The sequence below is a fragment of the Lottia gigantea genome, assembly GCF_000327385.1.
Source record: "Lottia gigantea unplaced genomic scaffold LOTGIsca_182, whole genome shotgun sequence".
In the NCBI taxonomy this organism is placed as follows: domain Eukaryota; kingdom Metazoa; phylum Mollusca; class Gastropoda; family Lottiidae; genus Lottia; species Lottia gigantea.
This window is the reverse complement of record NW_008708330.1, coordinates 55,456-76,809: the sequence shown is the minus strand read 5'-3', so window position 1 is coordinate 76,809 and position 21,354 is coordinate 55,456. Positions and strand designations below refer to the sequence as shown.

At 31.0% G+C, this 21,354-nt stretch overlaps 2 protein-coding genes across 2 annotated transcripts; both read right to left on the bottom strand.

Moving 5' to 3' along the window:
- Positions 1-4,233: 4,233 nt before the first annotated feature.
- On the bottom strand, positions 4,234-5,835 carry LOTGIDRAFT_174094 (hypothetical protein; the record flags this gene model as incomplete). Its single annotated transcript, XM_009052431.1, has 2 exons — positions 4,234-5,530; positions 5,579-5,835. The coding sequence occupies 2 exons, from the start codon at positions 5,833-5,835 to the stop codon at positions 4,234-4,236; spliced, it is 1,554 nt and encodes a 517-aa protein (XP_009050679.1).
- A 12,006-nt stretch (positions 5,836-17,841) lies between these two features.
- Positions 17,842-19,890, bottom strand: LOTGIDRAFT_142615 (hypothetical protein; the record flags this gene model as incomplete). Its single annotated transcript, XM_009052430.1, has 5 exons — positions 17,842-18,052; positions 18,426-18,622; positions 19,084-19,178; positions 19,390-19,535; positions 19,802-19,890. The coding sequence occupies 5 exons, from the start codon at positions 19,888-19,890 to the stop codon at positions 17,842-17,844; spliced, it is 738 nt and encodes a 245-aa protein (XP_009050678.1).
- Positions 19,891-21,354: the final 1,464 nt, after the last annotated feature.

Here is a 21,354-nt window from a genome sequence, read left to right as displayed (position 1 = left end):
GTGATAGTAAAGAATTATTACGGTGTATAGTGGAAGAGAAAAGGTTGCTGTTACATCTAGAGTCTATATTACAACAAAAATCACCAGCAATTCAACAACCGGAGTAAAACTTGGTGGTAAAAAGAACATCTTTCCAGAGTATTTAAAGCTCGACACATGTTACAGAACGTGAAAATGGACCGGAAATGACGCATGTAAAATAACGGATACGAACGTCCCATTCGTGTAGGTTTGGTATACTACCTCTTAGAATGCACATTAAATATAACTCATATAATATCATTAGTTGACTTACAAGGTGTCATAGATAGAACATCCTTGGTCATCCGAAAAGATGAATTAATAGTTCAAATCTCAACTTTATTTTTCATTCTAATAGGTAGTATATCTTTAACATCATTTCTTCATTGTTGTTACCCGACCTGCTTTTCTTTCTAAATGCATATTTTTTTAAATATATTTTGTAGAAGTAGGTTGAGTACATGCATTCAATGACATGCCCCTACATGCATTATCTGTCTAATTGCATATACTTTAAAGTATTTTTACCGTTAACATAGTGCTCAATACATCAATTGTAATTGGATATAACCATATATCCAAATCTTATTTGGCTAGATATTTCTGCATATTTGCGTGTTAGTATAACTGAGAATTTCTGCTGACCAGAAACCATGTAGGAAACACTAAATAAGAATAACATCAGAATAAATTTGTATACAATACATTATTTGAAATACGATATTGTGCCTACTTCGACACCTGTACAACACATGAATTAAATTGGGAAGGGAAATAGTTGCACGTTGAATGTCCTGTTCAAGTAGTGAAACATAACTTCCTACCATATGAAAATAATCTTTTAAAAAATTGATATAGGTGTCGTGATAACAATGTCAGTCAAGCCCAGTGTTGAATTTTAGATAAAAATGTTCGCGAAACAGTGAAATTTAGTCTGAGGTTTCCTGTGAACTTTCATATTATATATTTGTTAATGTCAAAATTGGCATCTTGTTGTAATAATAATACAATATGTCTTTTATACCTATCGTTAATAATAAAATATATATGAATCATTTTTCAATATTTTTGTGTGTTCATTTTTAAAGGGTGTTAAGGTCAACCTTGCGACTGACAGAAATTAAGAGCAACTGGCGTTATTTGGAAAATCTGATCAACGGAATTATTCGGCTTGAGTGCATTGACCACTTAAAAATCCCAGCTGCTATTAAGTTGCTAATGTTCATTTTCTAGAAAAAATGCATTTTATCGTCGACCTGGGTTGTTGGTTCTGCGAGTATTCAGCTGTACTAAGAAGCTAGTACTGTAGTCTTCAAATTAATTTTATGCCGACTGCGGTAAGATGCTATGAATCGCCAGTTGACTTCAGCCCAACATTAGCATTGTAAATACATATGTTTTGTATGTATTGTGTTATGAAAATTAAAAATAAACACAATCAAACAACATGTGTACATTGTATACGTAATACTTGTTATAATGTGTTCGTGAAATGTGCAGTGGAATAAGATAACTGCGAAACTGTCAAAATACTAGCTTTATTATGGTATTAATACAGAATTATTCGCATCTAATCTCTGTTGTGATCTTCAACTGACATAATTCTCAAGTACACAGTTTGTAGACTTAAACCGAATTATCGCGTCTTGACTAGAAATTGATGTATTATTTTTTTGCGAAAGACTCGATCAACGGGTTGGTGCAAATGACGTTCTCTTGCGTAGCTCAGTGGCGGAGCCAGGTTTACGTCCGAGAGGGGGCGAGATATCTAAAATTGCTCGAATCTCTAACCTGGTTATGAGATTTTTTCCCGAAAAACTTACTTTCGGGGTTGCGTAGCTCCCGCGGACTAAAGGCTTTGATCGTAAACTAGAGTTAGGGGATGCGTGTAAATAATGGGAAAGGGTATTAGCCTCTCCACCTCCCCAATCAGTGTGGGAAAGAAACTTTGCATCAGAGAGTCGGCCCACTACCGGTTTTCCACTTCTAATACCTAGAACAAGGTACATCAAAATAAATAATATATATCTTTATTGAGTTTACAATACAGATTTGAAATTTAAAAAAATGAACTAATAACATGCATAACAAATATGTAAACAATAACAAAAACTTTGTACAACAAAATAAACAAATCTGTAAACATCTTTACTGTATATGAACACATCGAGTAATACTGAGAGTACAATGAGACAATGTGACCAAAATAAACCTGTAATATCTTTTAAATCATTATGAGGTGAATGATCTTTCGATGTGGTAAGGTTACAAAAATTATAACCTTTAAATATTGCATAGCCTGACTAGACTAAGTCAATTATTAATAGAAAGGATATTAACCTTCATTTTAGAAGGAATAAAAAATGGATACATATTCTGATACGTTCAAGTGAAATGCAGTGATGAAATCGTAGTAACCTGACTAATAAAAGGATCAATATCAATAATGATAACATAACTAGCAGTGGATCAATATCAGTAATGATAACATGACTAGTAAAGGGTCAATATAAAAAATGATAACATGACTAGATAAGGATCAATATCAATAATGATATCATGACTGATCATTACTTGTTTAATATCAATAATGATAATATTACAAGTAAAGGGTCAATAACAATAATGATAACATGACTAGTGAAGGATCAATAACAATAATTATAGCATGATTAGCAATGGATCAATATCAATAATTATAACATGACTAGTGAAAGATCGATGTCAATGATTATAACATGACTAGTAAAGGATCAATATCAATAATGATAACATTACAAGTAAAGGGTCAATATCAATAATTATAACATGACTAGTGAAAGATCGATGTCGATGATTATAACATAACTAGTTAAGTATCAATATCAATAATGATAACATTACAAGTAAAGGGTCAATATCAATATCAATAATGATAACATGACTCGTGAAAAATCAATATCAATAATTATAACATGACTAGTAAAGGATCAATATCAATAATGATAACATGACTAGTAAAGGATCAATATCTATAATTATAACATGACTAGTAAAGGATCAATATCTATAATTATAACATGACTAGTGAAGGATCAATATCAATAATGATAACATGACTAGTAAAGGATCAATATCAATAATGATAACATGACTAGTGAAGAGTCAATATCAGTAATGATAACATGACTAGTTAAGGATCAATATCAATAATGATAACATAACTAGTGAAGTATCAATATCTATAATTATAACATGACTAGTGAAGGATCAATATCAATAATTATAACATGACTTGTGAAGTATCATTATCAATAATGATAAAATTACTAGTGAAGGATCAATATCAATAATGATAACATAACTAGTAAAGGATCAACATCAATAAGCTCAACCTAAAATACTTGGGATCAATAATATGTGTACATCTAGTTCCAAAAAATGAATATCACATATACAGAGCCCTATTGATGTTCAGTTTGTACATTAATAAAATATTACAAAAATCACCATATCATATACACACTAAACTTTGAAAATATTTGTAATCAATAAAAGCTTATCTTATACAACCAATATATATTTTGGATAATAAAAAGACAAATGTCCTAATAAAGACAATTGGGTAAAGGATATTACAAGTCTGTCATTTGTAAAACAGTCGCCAAAATTTCAGGAAAAACTGTTGACTCCTAAAACTTTGGGTTCCTACACAGCTAGGTAAGAATTAGAAATCGGGGGTTTACAAATATTTACAAGAATGATAAACTAGACTAACCATTGTCATTCGCTAATGAAACAATACCCATTATAGAAACTAAAGAGGCTTTCACACAATCATTATAAATCAATTGGTCAAAGATTAAAGGATATTATATCAATGGATGAATTTCATATAAAGGATGAAATTTGATAACAAAATATTGGTCCACCAATAGAGCTTGCCTTATAATGACATTTTTATACAATGAATATTAATGGGCTGTTTTCACAAAAAACGTACCATACCATGAAAAATTGGTTTATAATTACAAAATCTGATGAATTTTTTTTCTTTTTTGCAGTGTTAAAATTTCACTTAGGGACATAATTTTGATTAAAATATCAGTTACCAAATACTCAAGAAATTAAATTTATAGCCTAAATTTCCAATGCTTAATATGGCAAAATTTTATTTTTCTTGCTATTGTCTTTTCCTTACGGAACATTTGTGTGAAAAAAGTTCAAAAATTACTAATATTTTTCATGACTTTTTTTGACAAAACTTCTATGAATATCAACTTCATCTTTAAATGCTAATAAACCTAACTGAGCATGAGAGGCTTCATTTAAAGCTTTAGATCTAATACAACTTCTATATTGTTCTGGGGTTAGATTGGGGTCACAGTATTTTTCATGCCATAAATGAAATATACCAGGATCTGTTGCTCTTACAACCAAATAGTCACTTCTGACATATTTTTGATATAAAAATACATCTTCCCCACCCCATCCTGTGATATGTTCATCAAAACCTTTGATCTTAAGAAAATCTGAGCGATACTGACAGGTCATTCCATAACCAAAATCTCTCCAGAATCCTGTATCTTTAGATATGACTAGTTGATCTTTTAAATTAGGAATGGTGATATCTTGTAGAGAATAAACCACATTGGGATTATATAAACTAAATACTATAGGATAATAGACTCTTCTTCCACGTTCTGTATTTAACCGGCACCGTTCCAGAAATTCACCATTAAATACGATATCCACATCACATAAAAATAACATGGCATCACCACTTTTCCAATTTAATGCACCTATTTGCAGTCCTCGGCCTCTGGCAAATTTCTCATTTAACGTAACTAGTTTCATATGTTTGAATTTGTTGTGTTTAGCGATAGCGGACATGATATTCTTAACTTCCTGTAGACCATCTGTACCAAAATAAACCACGGTTAAATATACTCTTTTATCTTGTTTAATACATACACTGACAAATCTCTCCATAAATAAACGAAATGTCTCGATCCTTCCAGATAATGGTAGAATCAAATTAATCCAAGCTTGATCAGTAGTCACTTTATTTTTACTGACCAACATTGGTGGACCAAACGGTCTCATTAATATCACTTTTTTATAAGAATAAGCCACAGATGAATCTATATCTTGAAAATATAATTCATAATGGGTTCCAGTTGTTGGTTCAATTCTATACAGACCTTCTAAAAAATCCTCCATTGTATATAACTTAATATATGGTCCTGTTCTGTTTTCGTTTAGTTTGTTCATAGCATGTGTTATTATTTCTAATAAATCTTTTTTCTTATATCCTATTGGCTTCTCAATCACACGTTTTCCTAAACCTGGATCAACCAGGTACACGCGGTTTAATGTAAATCTATTAAAAGACACAACATCATATTCCGTTTTCAATGGCATACCTTGTAGAATTTCAGCTGCCTGCAACTGTTCATTGAAAAACTGAGAAAAATCCGACAAGTTTTTTGGCATGATGTGATATGTTTGGATTTCAACTTCTGTCACTCTTGCCTCAGATGATTCAAGATGTTTACTGATATTCAGATGACGCAACTGAGCTTCTCGCAGTCTGTTCTCTAAATTATCTATCTGTTTCTGAAGAGATTGGACCACTTTAGAATGTTGAGACTCCTTTTCTTGAAGCACATCACGGACCTGGCGCTTGACATCAACCTTGTCGCTGACAGTGGGCAAACCATTGGGAGTACGAGAGAGGTAGCCGTCCATATACAGACCACAACGAGCTATAAATATCATGGTCATCACCGATAAACTGAACAATAACAGTAATATTCTTGGCATTGTTTTCATCTTCTTCTTCAAGTTTCCAAAACATTACTGTTGGTACATATTATCCTGAAAGCAGACATGAATACATGTACATTATTGTTGGTACATTATTATCCTGAAAGCAGAGATAAATACATTACATTACTGTTGGTACATCATTATCCTGAAAGCTGAGATAAATACATGTACATTACTCTTTGTACATATTATCCTGAAAGCAGAGATGAATACATGTACATTATTGTTGGTACATTATCATCCTGAAAGCAGAGATAAATACATTACATTACTGTTGGTACATACTATCCTGAAAGCAGAGATAAATACATGTACATTACTGTTTGTACATACTATCCTGAAAGCAGACATGAATACATGTACATTACTGTTGGTACATTATTATCCTGAAAGCTGAGATAAATACATGTACATTACTCTTTGTACATTTTATCCTGAAAGCAGACATGAATACAAGTACATTACTGTTGGTACATTAGTATCCTGAAATCAGAAATAAATATATGTACATTACTGTTGGTACATATTATCCTGAAAGCAGAGATAAATACATGTACATTATTGTTGGTACATTATCATCCTGAAAGCAGAGATAAATATATGTACATTACTGTTTGTACATATTATCCTGAAAACAGAGATGTATACATGTACATCATTATTTGTACATATTATCCTGAAAGCAGAGTTAAATAGGATTAAGATGATGTCATTTTAATATATATGTTTTTCCAGTTGCTTGAGCTCTAGTTTAATTCTGTACCACTTTTCAGAATCAAAAACCAACTTCTGGTTTGTCTATAAATATTTTATCTGTCAGCAAAAATCCCTTACATGAAAGTACTTAAAACTGAGTAAAATTTGCTTAAAAGTGCAATTGGCAGTCCCACACATCTTATCTTGGCTTGGACAGCTTGATGAAAATCAGAAAAAAAGAAGCTTGTAGGAAATCTCTACATCATTGATATCATTTTCAAGGCCTATTCAATTCAATGTCAAGTAATTCTTCAGATCTTCAGAAATATGTCATATAAACCATCAAAACCAAACTTGGCCATCAAATCAAATCAGAAAAAAAAATTTCATTGATCTGATTTTTAAGTTTATCATTTTATAACTGTAGCAATTTAAAATACAAAACTGCCTGTCAAGCTCTTGATCTTTGATGATTAAATATCAAGAAAAATCAAAATTGTTTCTTTTCAGTTTTTCTTTAAAAGATAAGGTCTTTTAGATTCTCCCTTGAACTTAAAATTATATATAGGTCAGTGAAATATTGAAATGTTTTAAATATCAGATTTCTTTATCTAGTTCCACCCATAGTTATCAAGTAATGTTAACTAGATAAGCTACGGGAATCTTTTATATTGGCCATCAAAACCAAACTTGGCCATCAAATATAAGATTAAAGAGAACACCATATGGGCTCTACTATAAAATACATTATGTAGGTATCCTTTGATACTTACACACAGATCATTAAAATGGTTCCAAAGCCCATCAGAATCTTAAAGACAGGAATAAACATTAGACTCTACAAGATTAATGAGGTTCCTGACAAATTCTATAATTTTATGTGGTGTCCATTCCACACTGGAGCCTTATACTTAGAGCACCTTTTCCACAATACCAGAATATAATTATGAAACAGATCATTAAAATGGTTCCATAGCAAATCAGAATCTTAAAGACAAGGAATAAACATTAAACACTAACAGTAACAAGATTAATATGGTTCCTGCCAAATTCTATAAGTTGATGTGTTTCCATTCCAAACTCAAGCTTTGTACAGTCTAAGTTCTTTTGTTTTGAGATACGTAACAAAAATCTATACAGTTTAAAATTTTTCCTCCAAATGTTACATTTTACATAAAACATTATTCACATCAATTGAAGGAACTGAAAAATCTTCTAATTTCATGAGTGATTCCTGTAATGAAACTCGAAAAAACTTGATCAGATTTTGATATCTCTGTCACAAAGTTTGTTTGAATACTGTAAACGTTTTTCTGGAATTACAGGAACCAAATTTGTTAGATGTTACATAATATCAATATAAATATAAGCAATGCATAGTACCAAAAAACACAAAATAGAAAAACATTCTTAAAACCTGCAAGTGAAACTGTATCCAGTCAAGAGAAGTGATAATTATCATCCACCTAACAACACTGATGAAACTCTATCAGTTTAACAATATATAGGTAGGTATCAATTAAACTTGACCTGAACCAGAAAGATAAAAAACACTAGATATACAATCTAGATTCCACCTTACTGACTGTAATTTCACGCTGTCTTAAACTAACAATTGGTCAAATTACACTGAGTTTACACTAACATTGTGATTATAAGATAGATAGAAATTAATCTGTATCTCCAGTCCAATATCTTTCAACAGAAAACAACATTCACAATGATAAGTGCCCACACAGCTGAAATTATTTTCAAATCTTTGCTGCAGCATCCATTTCAAACTGAATTTAACTGAAATGCAATAAACAGTACAGATATAAACCACAAAAACTTTTGGAAAATCATCAAATCAAAACATCCCTGATATTTTATCAAACTATTTGTAGCAATTTCATCAAAATATCGATACTGGCACCATAGCCATTTAAATATTTTCTATAGAATGTTGTATAGTTCAATTTCAGCTATCCATAGGAATTTTCAGAATTAAAATCCGAGTTCCAGTTCTCCTACAATACAATGAAATAGTACTGCACAAAACTAAACTGTTGACTCTTGCAGAAAACTGAATAGAAATGCATGAACAGTTCTTGTGGTAATAATAACAACTTTTTCAATGACCTTTACAGTATCTTATTTATGTTGATGTTTCCTTTCTGAAAATAAAGTGCACTTAACTTAATACCTTAGGGAGACCTCAACTTTAATCCAAATGCCAAGAACATATTGTTTTAATAATGATGTTTGCACCATGATCCTTTTCATCCTGCTTATTAAAAATTCTGGCAAGTCTTAACCCTTAATTGATAGATCAATTGATCAAAGGATGGAGTTTTCTTTTAACTCTATATAATATAAAGAATGATCAGTATCTTCTATCTACATGTTTTTACAGATGGTTTTATTTATCTCCTGGTCCACCACATCTTAGTTTTATTTCTCTAAATAATACTAATCATTACTTGAACTCTAGTATGAATATATTATACTTATAAAGTGGAGTCAATTCAAATCCACATAAAGTGAAGACGTACCAAAATTCCGTACATTTTCTAACGCCTTCATCAATTACACACTGCACACCAATGAAGGAAATGAAATAAAATGAATGGAGTTTTACGTCCTACTTTTCTGCACCATGCTGGCTAATGAAGATGGCACACATACACCCATGAAGGATTCTTAACCTAAGCATAGATAATTAATAATTGGGTTTTCTAAATTTTTTGCACTATTTAAATTCTCAGTCAGATGTCTGTGGTTTTCTGCACTTCCACTAAAACTAAGCTTTTTCTGACGTCCCCATAAAGGGCCTTGTCATAAGGCAGAATAAGTTTTACTGGAATTGTAGGAATCACAGACATTGATCATTTTTTTGCCATCAGAATAGGGATTCTTTCTCAAGAAAAGGTTTTAAAAGTAGAATTGATTTGGTGCTTTCTGACACATGATATCATTTGTATCACTTTACAGAATCAAAATCTCACAACCAATTCTCCTGTTATTTTGTCAATGTTAGTAACATTCTTACAGGTAGTTATGACCTATGACTTCATGGTATATTTATTTGCAGTAAATATGGATACCGGTAACTAAAATGATGCTCAAAGTAACTAGTAAAGCAAATATCCCTTAAAATTTTCACAAAGGTTTTATTTTATTTTGCATTAAATGTAACCTTCTTAGATTTGAATTCTTCAGTGAAGTAAACAGTTTTCTTAAGTTTAGTGACTTTAAGGTCAGGTTAATACTGATGAGACATGATAATTAAAATGTAAATAAACACAAAGATATTGACATAATGAGTTTATAATGGTACTTAATGGGTACATCTAAAATTTAAATTAAGGAGTACACAGATTTGTTTTCTTTATACACTATGGTAATTAGTGTCTTAGTAATGTTATCTGAGAAAAGGCTCTAGAAATTTCTTTAATGTAAATAAGTACTTTGAAAATCCTTTCGCTTTTGAATCAGTCAGCCGCAAGTCTGCTCTCATCCCATAATGCATGCTGTGGGTTTAAATCCTCCTCACAGTAAGAAAAACTCTGATGCCGTTGCCTGTGCTTTTGAGAGTCGGCCTGGGGTCATCTCTCATCCCATAATACCTATCCTTACCCATGCCAGGCTATATGAATATCTCCTTCAAGGGGTTAGCAACTTTTGAACTGTGTAAACGTCAATACTTCCGTCTAACGCTGGGTTGGAACACTGTCTGTTTGTTACAGTGGAATAGCTCAGTCGGTAGCAAGTTGGATTGACGTCTGCTAGGTGATTGGGTGTTGTTGCTTCAAATCCTTCTCAAGGTAAGAAAAGTTCTGATGCCTGTGCCACTTCAAAGAGTCGGCTTTGTATGTCAGGTCTCACCCCTTAAGAACAAAGAATTGTTCTGTAGTTACATATCAAAACAGGTAACAGGTAACCCAACCAAACTTATTTTGATGATTGTGGAATGTGGCACAGAAATCTACTCCCTATTTTAAACTAGGCAAGCTTGCACAATTGGGAAAAGTCAGAACCCCCTTCCCCCAAATGTAATCCTTTCAATTCTTACATATGGTTTGCCTTGCTCAACAAATGTCTAATGAGGCCTTAATATTGAGACAGAAAGGTGTACTAAACTATGGCATCCATTGAAGAAGAAAACATCAAATTAGCAGGCTGAACACCAATTGTTATCAACTCTATTACTGATTCATGTTCAAGGTTCTATGAACAGTTCACTTACAGCATATTTATGTGATTTTGTTCAGTTTCTTTGAAAGAGGAATTTTCTACAATCATATGATTGAAATTCACTTCAGTTGGCCCAATATTTGGTGATGGATTAATAGCTCAAAGTAACCCACATAAAAAAGTTTTAAAACAGGAATTTCTAGAAAATCATCCTTTGAATTTTACTTTTCACTAAATCTGACTAAAGTTCACATGGCACTCAACATGAACATGGCTATTCAACACTGAAATAAATTGAATAATTCTGACTTGTATATATAAAATTAGTTTCTGGCAGGTCTGCAGTCAATTTGAATTATCTAATATAAACAGACATGTTAAATACTAGTCAGGTATCTTATGATAAGCATATTAAACATGTTTAATCTCATATTGAAAACTTAAAGATGATGTTTCAGTAAAGTGCATATTCTCAGAACTTCTGTATATCTCTAATTACAGGTGCTATAGAACATACATATCTATTTTTCAAGTTCTTTAAGTGTACAAGAAGATCAAGAAAATGGAACAATTTTATTCTTACTTTAAACCATAATAAAATTACAATTACAATAATACTATTATTTGTAATCACAAAAGGCAAAATGATACCAAAAGAATATTTTTATTGCCAGAAATACAAAGTGAATTTGTATGGTATTCTAAGAAATAATTTTCATTCTTACAAAATGAATACCCTAAGAAATAAGTTTCATTCTGAGAATGAAAAAAATGAAATCATATAGAAAACTTATAATACTGTATAGAAAACTAATAAAATTGTATAGAAAAATTATGAAATTATATAGAAAAATTATGAAATTATATAGAAAAATTATATAGAAAAGTTATGAAATTATATAGAAAAGTAATGAAATAATATAGAAAAGTTATGAAATTATATAGAAAAATTATGAAATTATATAGAAAAATTATATAGAAAAGTTATGAAATTATATAAAAAAAAATATGAAATTATAGAAAAGTTATGAAATTATATAGAAAAGTTATGAAGTTAAAGAAAAGTTATGAAATTATATAGAAAACTTCATACCCTTAGAAATAGCCATCAAAGAGAAGGCAAAATAAAATAGAGATAATATCATACCTTGTAAAAAATATCTCAGCTCACAATATTAAATACACAGACTCTAATATAAACTTGGTACCTCCTTTCTTCTGCCAGCCACCGGTGGAACTGGCCAACATATGGTATCATAGTGGTAGGTCTGTGACTTATACTGGCTATATATTATTATGGTATAGTCCAATTTAAACAATGGTGCCAAAACCAACTGACTTTACTAATAGGTCTTTACTTGTATAATTTCTAAAAATACACAATGTCACATTAAGTCTTTATAATATAAGTAAATATATCTTATATTTCTAAATATATAAGTTATATTACTTTTAACTTTAACACCAGTACTTTGTGTTTTTATATTGAAAAGAACAATTGGACACCATGTCTCTATATAAGAGAACTTTGCCTGCACAGCAAATTTTTACAAGGGCGGAATTTTTATTATTTCTCATAACAGCTGAGACAGTCATAGAAATACTTGACTTTTGATTTTCAATCTAAAAAGCGATAACACTATATGTAGCTATTATTTACTTCTACCAGCAATTTACCCACCTATGTGAAGATACTAAACAATATGCTATATCACTATATGAATTTGAGTTTAATTATAAAATCTTAGTTTTAATGACTCTCTCTGGATAACATTTATCAAGAAAAGATAAGTTTCAGGCTAACCCATAGTCATCGCAAACTAAAATGTAGTAGAGAAAATCCATGCAAATGAGAGTGTTTCGGACTAATAAGAAAGATAAGAAGATGCAGTCGCGTAGTACCAAAAGTTGTAAAAGTATAGAAAACTACACAAATGGAGAAATAAAACTTACGTTTGCAATCATATTTTCTTCCTTCTATCGAATGTAAACCCCTCTCCATTCATCATGACGCCATAGAGTAAACATTTGGAGATGAGCAAAATTCAAAGTTTCAATATTGACAACTTAGACCGCCATTGTAGGAAATATGATACGTCTGCAAGAGAAGATAACCAATTGTTTGTTTGGCATCAGGAAATGTTCATTGAGTATCGTTTTGACCAAGTATAACTTAACCACTTGACCTTTCGTTAATATTTCAGAGAGGTTTTTTTCTTAATGAACACGAACAATTGTACCTTCAAGCTTACAATTACTATACAATTTGTAGGCTCAATTGAAATCTGTATACAGACAAGAGGCTGAAAAATTCAACCAAATGTTCAGAAGATGCATAGTTATTGGCATAGTCTAGACTCTTTTAATCATCTTCAGTAGGCTTTAGGCATACCCACGAGAATGATAATTTCTTAGGCTTAATCCAAGATGCATTGCTGCAACTACAAAATGAATTCTGAATCTGAAAGTCACAATGAAGTTCACGTACAGAAATTACATAATCCAAGGTCGTGTTGTAAAAAATAGTCACGAATATGGTTGATTGATTGGTGTAATTTTTTCTAGTAAACCCAAGTGCCAATAATTACTGGTATAAATTGGCTCTATAATTTATTATTCGTGTTGTGATTTAAAAGACAACTTTATGGATACAGCTGTTGCATATTTGAAGGTCATATTATAGGCCCACTTAATGAGCTTGATAAAGCAAGGTCGTTTGTCCCAGCCACTTATTGGAATGAAATTCCTCGATAAGTTACAGGTAATATTATTGTGAATGGGAGAACAATAGACATGGATACAAATCAGATTCGTTGACCAAGGTCATTTTGAAAATTTCGGGCAAACCAGCCTGGTTGATAGATGGACCAATATTATTTTGATGGTCAAATGTCACTGACCATGGTGAATTTTTTTTTTAAATTTCAATTGAAAAAAAACGTTCACAAATCATAGTATAATTAACCAAGCTCATTTTGAAATTCATCGCAATTCAATGGGTTCGTCAATTCAAGGTCATATTGTGATTTGAAGGACATTTAATGGACACAGATGTTGCTGTCATGGTCAGGTTATCATATAAAGATAAACTAAATCAGATGAACGAATCAAATTTATTTTGTTTGTGACAATGACACTGACCGGGACTGAATATTTACGTAGTATTTTAAGGTCGAATTGTAAAATGGTCAGAAAACTAGCTATTGGCACCATTGCAGTTTTTGGGGGATAAGTGGGAATTCCTGGTAATTAACAAAGGTTATTTTGGTGGTAAAATGGATCCATAGATAAATTACAGATGTTATTACGCCAACCTGGATGCAGTGGTTACATAATCCAAGGTCATGCTGTAGATAAAAACAAATGAGGTCGTCCAACAAAGGTAATATCGCAAAGAAGGTATTTTGTCTAAATAAAATGATTCCATATAGGTAGGGATAAATTATGAATGAAGGTTACAATATTCCAGTAGTTCAATAATTCAAGGTCACTAAGCCAAGGTCATATTGTAGAATGAAGTGAATGAAGCGACCTATACTGGTATTCGACCAAGGTCATTTTGTGAAATGTTTCATTGGGATTCAACAGATCCACAACTCAAGGATCACTTTGTAAAGCAGTCATAATGCTGCAATAAGATCAACTAGCCTGGATTGATGTATGTCACAGTAACTCAAATGAGTAAAGTGCTTAATTGTTTATCTCCAGATCCAGGGTTGGGTATTTTAAACTAGTCTGCCTGTAAGAGTGCAAAATCCGCAACAGGTTTCCTATCCAAAAAACTTTAGAAGTTCGTGGAACTTATCTGTTCAAAATTGGGTCAGGGAGATCCACAAGACAAAAAGTTAAAGAAACTGGATTTATTTACATTCTCTTTTAAAAATATTCTGATATTTACAAATATTGCACTTAAATTCAGTTTCAGACAAGTGAATTAATAAAATGAATTAGGTTTTACACTGTAGTAGCTAACAAAATAAAAATAAATTCAAATCTGCAAATAATTAACAAAGATTCAACAATTATTTTTTTACATGCTGTTAATCAAATTCAAAAAGCAAGCTTTTCTTTAATTTAACATCAAATTAGCAGCAAATAATGTTGAACATTTTTCTGGCCATATGCTTCTATGAATAAAAGGAGTATCTATTATCTACTTTTGCCATTATTTCCTGTATAGCTTAACAAAGATATCTGAACACATAGGGACAATTTAAAACAAAGAAACAAATAATTTTATTCATTTTTACAATAATAAAATATTTCACTTTTAAAGTAGTGCTCGATACATCAATTGTAGAGCGATATAGAAATACACTGTTAAAATAGTGCTCGATACATCAATTGTAGAGCGATATAGAAATACCACTGTTAAAATAGTGCTCGATACATCAATTGTAGAGCGATATAGAAATACACTGTTAAAATAGTGATCAATACATCAATTGTAGAGTGATATAGAAATACACTGTTAAAATAGTGATCAATACATCAATTGTAGAGTGATATAGAAATACACTGTTAAAATAGTGCTCGATACATCAATTGTAGAGCGATATAGAAATACCACTGTTAAAATAGTGCTCGATACATCAATTGTAGAGTGATATAGAAATACCACTGTTAAAATAGTGCTCAATACATCAATTGTAGAGCAATATAGAAATACCACTGTTAAAATAGTGATCAATACATCAATAGTAGAGCGATATAGAAATACACTGTTAAAGTAGTGCTCGATACATCAATTGTAGAGTGATATAGAAATACACTGTTAAAGTAGTGCTCGATACATCAATTGTAGAGTGATATAGAAATACCACTGTTAAAATAGTGCTCGATACATCAATTGTAGAGTGATATAGAAATACCACTGTTAAAATAGTGCTCGATACATCAATTGTAGAACAATATAGAAATACCACTGTTAAAATAGTGATCAATACATCAATTGTAGAGCGATATAGAAATACCACTGTTAAAATAGTGCTCGATACATCAATTGTAGAACGAAATAGAAATATTAAATTGAACCTAAACAAAATATGTTGTTACTAAGAGTTTCATGCTATGCGATCAACATGTTTTTTTTAGATTTTGTTGTAATATTTCTAAATTCATTTTCAGGTGCTGTAGTCAGAAATACAACATGAGCGACCTTTGAAATTTCAATATTGCAAATTTACAGGAATTTAAAAGTTTTTTTTAAACTTATGTGTATTGTGTATGTGTAATGGGAATCCTGACAGCATCAATTTGCACCATTCCAAATTTCAGTCAGACAGCTGTAAATCTTGAAGCATTTCTACTAAAACAGCATTTTATTGCTCAGCTATCACAATATTGTAGCTATCATTAACAACTTTTCGGAGATTGAAAGGAGTTCTGCACAGTAACCAGACATCTGACCAAAAATTGGAATAATGCAAATAGAAGCTATAAATGCCCCTAGAAGGAAAAGGCTCGAAAACCTCTTCATTGCTATAACTACCTATTAATTAAGAAAATTGTTCATGTTGATGTTTTTATATCATCCTCGGATGTATACAGATATCTTTGCTTAACTATACAAATACAAAAAAAAAACCTTACAATAGCAACTAACCAGATATAAATCAGAGTTGATAAGCTGAACATTCCATAATCAAACAAAACAAAATAACAAAAGATAACAAGTTTTTCAATAATCTATATTACAATAATTACAATCATAACAAATGAATTAATAATAAAAGAAATGAGATTATTTAAAGTTTAAATGTCTCTGGTCAATGTACAATATTATGATTTCATGACTTATGAAGTAAAAATTCTAATTTATAAGTTAGATCTGTACAGGTTTTCAAGATATTGGGATTGTAAAGAGGTCTTCTATACTTTTTATGTGTATTTTCACTATTCCAATTAACAGTCTCTGTTAATATTGTTCTTGCAATTCCACTAAGCATTTTATTACTTAGCTATTACAAAGGCCCTTAGATATTATATACAGCTTTATCAATAGTGACATCATGTAGAGTTAAACAGAAACTATATAAAAAAAAAATGCTGGAAAACATTTCTGCGATCCAGCTGGAAAACCTCTCTGCAATCCCTTTACAAACATTGTCATAACTTGCCATACAGCAGCAATCAAAAATGTCCGATATTCAGTTTATTATTTAAAATAAGCAATGTTTACTTTCCCTTTGACAAAAAAAACATACTGTATTGAAAATAAACAGAAATTTATGAGGATAAAACTATCAAATAAGAGCTTGTTTATTCTTCATTATAAATATTCTATATTTCTATTGTTGAAAATATGATAAATAATATTCTAATAACAAAATAGCATTCTATAGTTACCATGAGAACATTATGCAATAAATATCTGAAAAAAATATGAAAATGAAATGAAACATGGGAATATCCTAATATGTTCCAGATTGGGCTAATTCAGACAGGCAAAATTTTCCTCAACACCCACATTTCTGATTTCTAATGGATACTATTATAACTACATGCTCCAAACCAATTTGTATACCACATGCAAAACAATGTGTAAAAAAATACTATGGGACCCATTTGAAAAAGTTATTTGCAAATGAACTTCACAATACATCAGCTCAGAAAAAAAAAATCATCTAGATATGTATTTAAATCTCTTGTTATGAGTACATAAAACCATTGTTTAGATCGTCAAATGGAATGAATATATAAAGATATCTACTTACCTATTATTAAGATGATGAAGGTAATAAATTAATGGTGAAAGTACAATGGTTTGATATATATTAAATATTCTCTACTATATATAATATAAAACAATCTATAACATCTATACCCTCACGTTCCATCTAAAATAAACATAAACCTTCAATATACTAAACACCCATCTATTTTATTTTTAAATTGAAAGAACTAAATGTTTGCTGTCAAGGCTTCAAATAAAGAATTAACGCATCTAAATTTCTGCATTACCAGCAATTGGGATTAATTTTAGATATCTGTAGCAATTTTTAGAATAATAATTCAACAGCTGTAATATTGGTAATATCATTAATAATGGCCTAGAAACTTTAATACATGACTAGACAAAACTGATTTCACCTGGTGAAAAATATTAAAACTACCAGTATTTCTGTTTAATCATTTCTAATACACATAACTTGTATTCCAATCAATATTACCTTTAGTTTTATTAGCAGATTCTATAATTTGCATTAAACATCGACCAAATTCCTCAATAACCATTCTTTCTTGAACAACTGGTGGCATTTGTAATCTCTCCCCTTCATCAGCTTGAGCTAATAAACAGGCACAGGTTGCTTCTGCTACTTCTGCTGTTATTAATGTGTATGGTAGTCTAGAAAAAATATTATTGTCATTCTGAATGTTTGGCATTGAAGAAGCAATATATTTATTCCCTTGCTGAACAAGATAAGAACCCACAACCACAATTTGTTTTATTGAAATGAAGTCATGTTAAGACTGTAAAGGTATCATTTTTACCTATTACTGCTATTGAATCCTAGTTGAATCCTGAAGCAAGCATCTAACTCACTGAGGCACAAAATTATGATCAAAGATCATGGTCCAAATAGGCTATTAAGTTTTTATCTGATACAGATTTTTACTTAAAAGATCATTGAACAGACAATCATTAGAAGACATTCAAATAAGTATGAACTATGAACACTAATAACCCATAGAGAAGTGAGTATACTAAAGGTACTTACTTTTCACCATTAGATGAAGGTGTAGGTTTAGTAGGTAGACCAGATAACTGAGATGAGAATTTAGACTTGACAGCTGTTTGTTGTTGAACTCTAACTTCAGCAGCATCAGCAAGATGCATCAACGTCTTCCTTTCAGGACTTTCTTCAAAATTTTTACAACCAATACATTTACAAGAGCTTGAGCACATAATTTTAGCCTGAAAAATTAAAAGCAGGATATTCACATGGATGCCATAGAAAATATGATTTTGTATACACTGAAACACAAATTGTCAGAATGATATTAAGGATGTTCTGTTGACCATATCATTCAATGTTCTTTCTTATGCTAGGAAACAAAATCATAATAAAGTCTAAATATTAGCCTTATCTGATGATACAGCTCAATTTCAGCTGTCTGCAACTCTTTTCAAAATCAAATATGACATCTGAAAACTGTAATTAAATAAAGCAGATATTTATATCCCTTGTGAGAATACTGCTTATTTGTTTTTTCTGGATGCAATTGCCAATTGTCAACATTCAACCCCTCAATCCAACAGTAAAGTGTAATGTTTTAGAGGAAACAAATTTAACAGTATAATCTTTGCAGTCAAATTATGTAAAAAAGATAAATGAACCTTGGAAACACTTGTCCAGAGTTTTGATATAAACCTACCTCATAACATTCACAATAATTCTTAAGGCAACCAGATCTTTTACAATTACAACCTTTATTATGTCTTCTATCTTTTACACCATGTTTTCCTTTACCTGTTAAAATACAATTCTTTATGAGTAAGATTCTGCCTGTTGCTATTCAAACTGACAGCTGAATACATGTCAACTAGTTTTGGAAACTAACTTTAGTCAGTTTACAAGATCACCAATGATAAAATCACAATAGAAAACCACATGTAATCCATAAATCTAGGACTATGCTGTCTCCCCTTAATATCATTACCTAATGGAAATGAAACATTACCTATTTTAGGATGAAAAGCCATGGGGTTCCGATCTAAACATGATTTAATAGCTCGAGATCTCTCTTCCTCGTGTTCTAAATTATTGGCACAATTTAAACAATTACAGTTGTGACAGAATTCACCATTGGCAAAACAATCACAATACCTATAATAAAACAAAAACATGTTTACTCTCATATCATAATCGAAGAAAGCTTTTAAGCAAAATGTTATCATTAAATGAAAATGGGATTTCACGTCATGCTGTTCAGCATCTTTGTCAATTTCCAACTTTAATGTGCACAGCTTGCAATGCCAGGAACTCGATCTATTCTGCCAAACAAACAAATAGAAAATTTTTCCAAGTCAGTCCTTCTGAGGTGCATCACTGCCAGGGAATAATTATAAAAAAAAAAACGTTATAATACTTACAATTTTAAACATTGGGATTTTGTACAATTGCATGGTTTTCTTGGTCTAGCACCAGTGGCTTCTATAGTTCCACTGAAAGAAGAAATCATTACTCAAGTAATGAGTTAAGTGACTTGGAAGTCAAGACCTTACACCTCTCTTTTGTTTCTTTTGGGCTTATAGAGTCTGTGATGTAAGCAGGACACATGCGAATGTTGCTGAACAATGGATTTTATTTTCAAAGAGAGAGCAAATGTGTATTATGAATTTGTCTGAGGGATTGACAGTAACACTAGCTCTGCTCGGAAATAGAAGAAGCAATTTACCCATTAAGATTAGCTGTATTTCTAGCTAAAGTATTAGCTGTAATATTAGGATCACTACTAGCTATATTGATGAAGTCAGATTGAGATCGAGCTTGTTGTTGTTGCTGTTGTTGTTGTTGTTGAGTAGTTGTTGTAGTTGTTGTTTGGATAGGTTTTATCTGTTGTTTCTGTTGTAACTATAAATATATACAAAATAACAATCATGTTTCCTCATTAAGGATATCACCTACACAAACCAACAAATTAAACTTTCTGCAACAAAACTTTATCATTTAACATTTTGGCAACTTAGCCTAGACTATGCATATACAATGCCATCAGATGAAAATGTGACCACTTTACACTGAACAATACTAGCTATAACACCTTTGGTAGAATAGTAAACATAGAAATATTTAAACAAACCCACAATGTTGATGTTACAGCAACTTTAACAACTCTACAATTGATGTATTAAGCACTATGTTAGTATTAAAAGAATTTATTCCACAAAATAAGCAAATATTGTATACCTGGGTAACAAAATTAGCTGGTACTAATGCATAGCCTTGTAAACCTTGTATATTGGTATTAGGTGTTGACTGTAAGAGAGTAGTACCAGGTAGTATTTGTGATAAAGACTGATTAGTACTAGTTTGTACTGGACGTATCTGACTAATATTGGTAGTTGTTGTTGTATTTCTCACTTGGTTAGGGGCTGGTAATAATATTCTTTGTACATTAGCTGTGTTATTGGTTAGAGTAACCCCTGGTTTATTACTTAGCTAAACAAAAAAATAAAACATAACTTTATTACTTGGACATAAGGACATCCTTATCAGGCAATGTACACACTATAGAAAGGGGAAATAGAAGGCATGTGCACTTTTAGAAGATAATTGTATTTAACTAAAAAAAGAAAGGAGTTTTATTTCAATTTGATCAATTCAAATAAATTTATGTATTGTACCAGCATCTAATGAAAAGTTTTAAGCCTATGATTTTTCATGATTAAGCTTACTCATTTTTGAACATAGTGTTACTTTTCACTTGTATTTTTTACTTGTGACTTTTCAAGCACTACATGCTTTTAAAAATGAGACAACCTCCTTACTGCTTGAGGATCAATCAAATACTCTACTTTGTCATGAAAATTAGGCTTGGCAGTGAAAATTTTCCATTCAAATAACTAGATATTGAACAAGGGTATCAATTCTCACCAATTGTGCACTCTGAACAGGGACAGCTATTTTAGTAGTTTGTGCATTT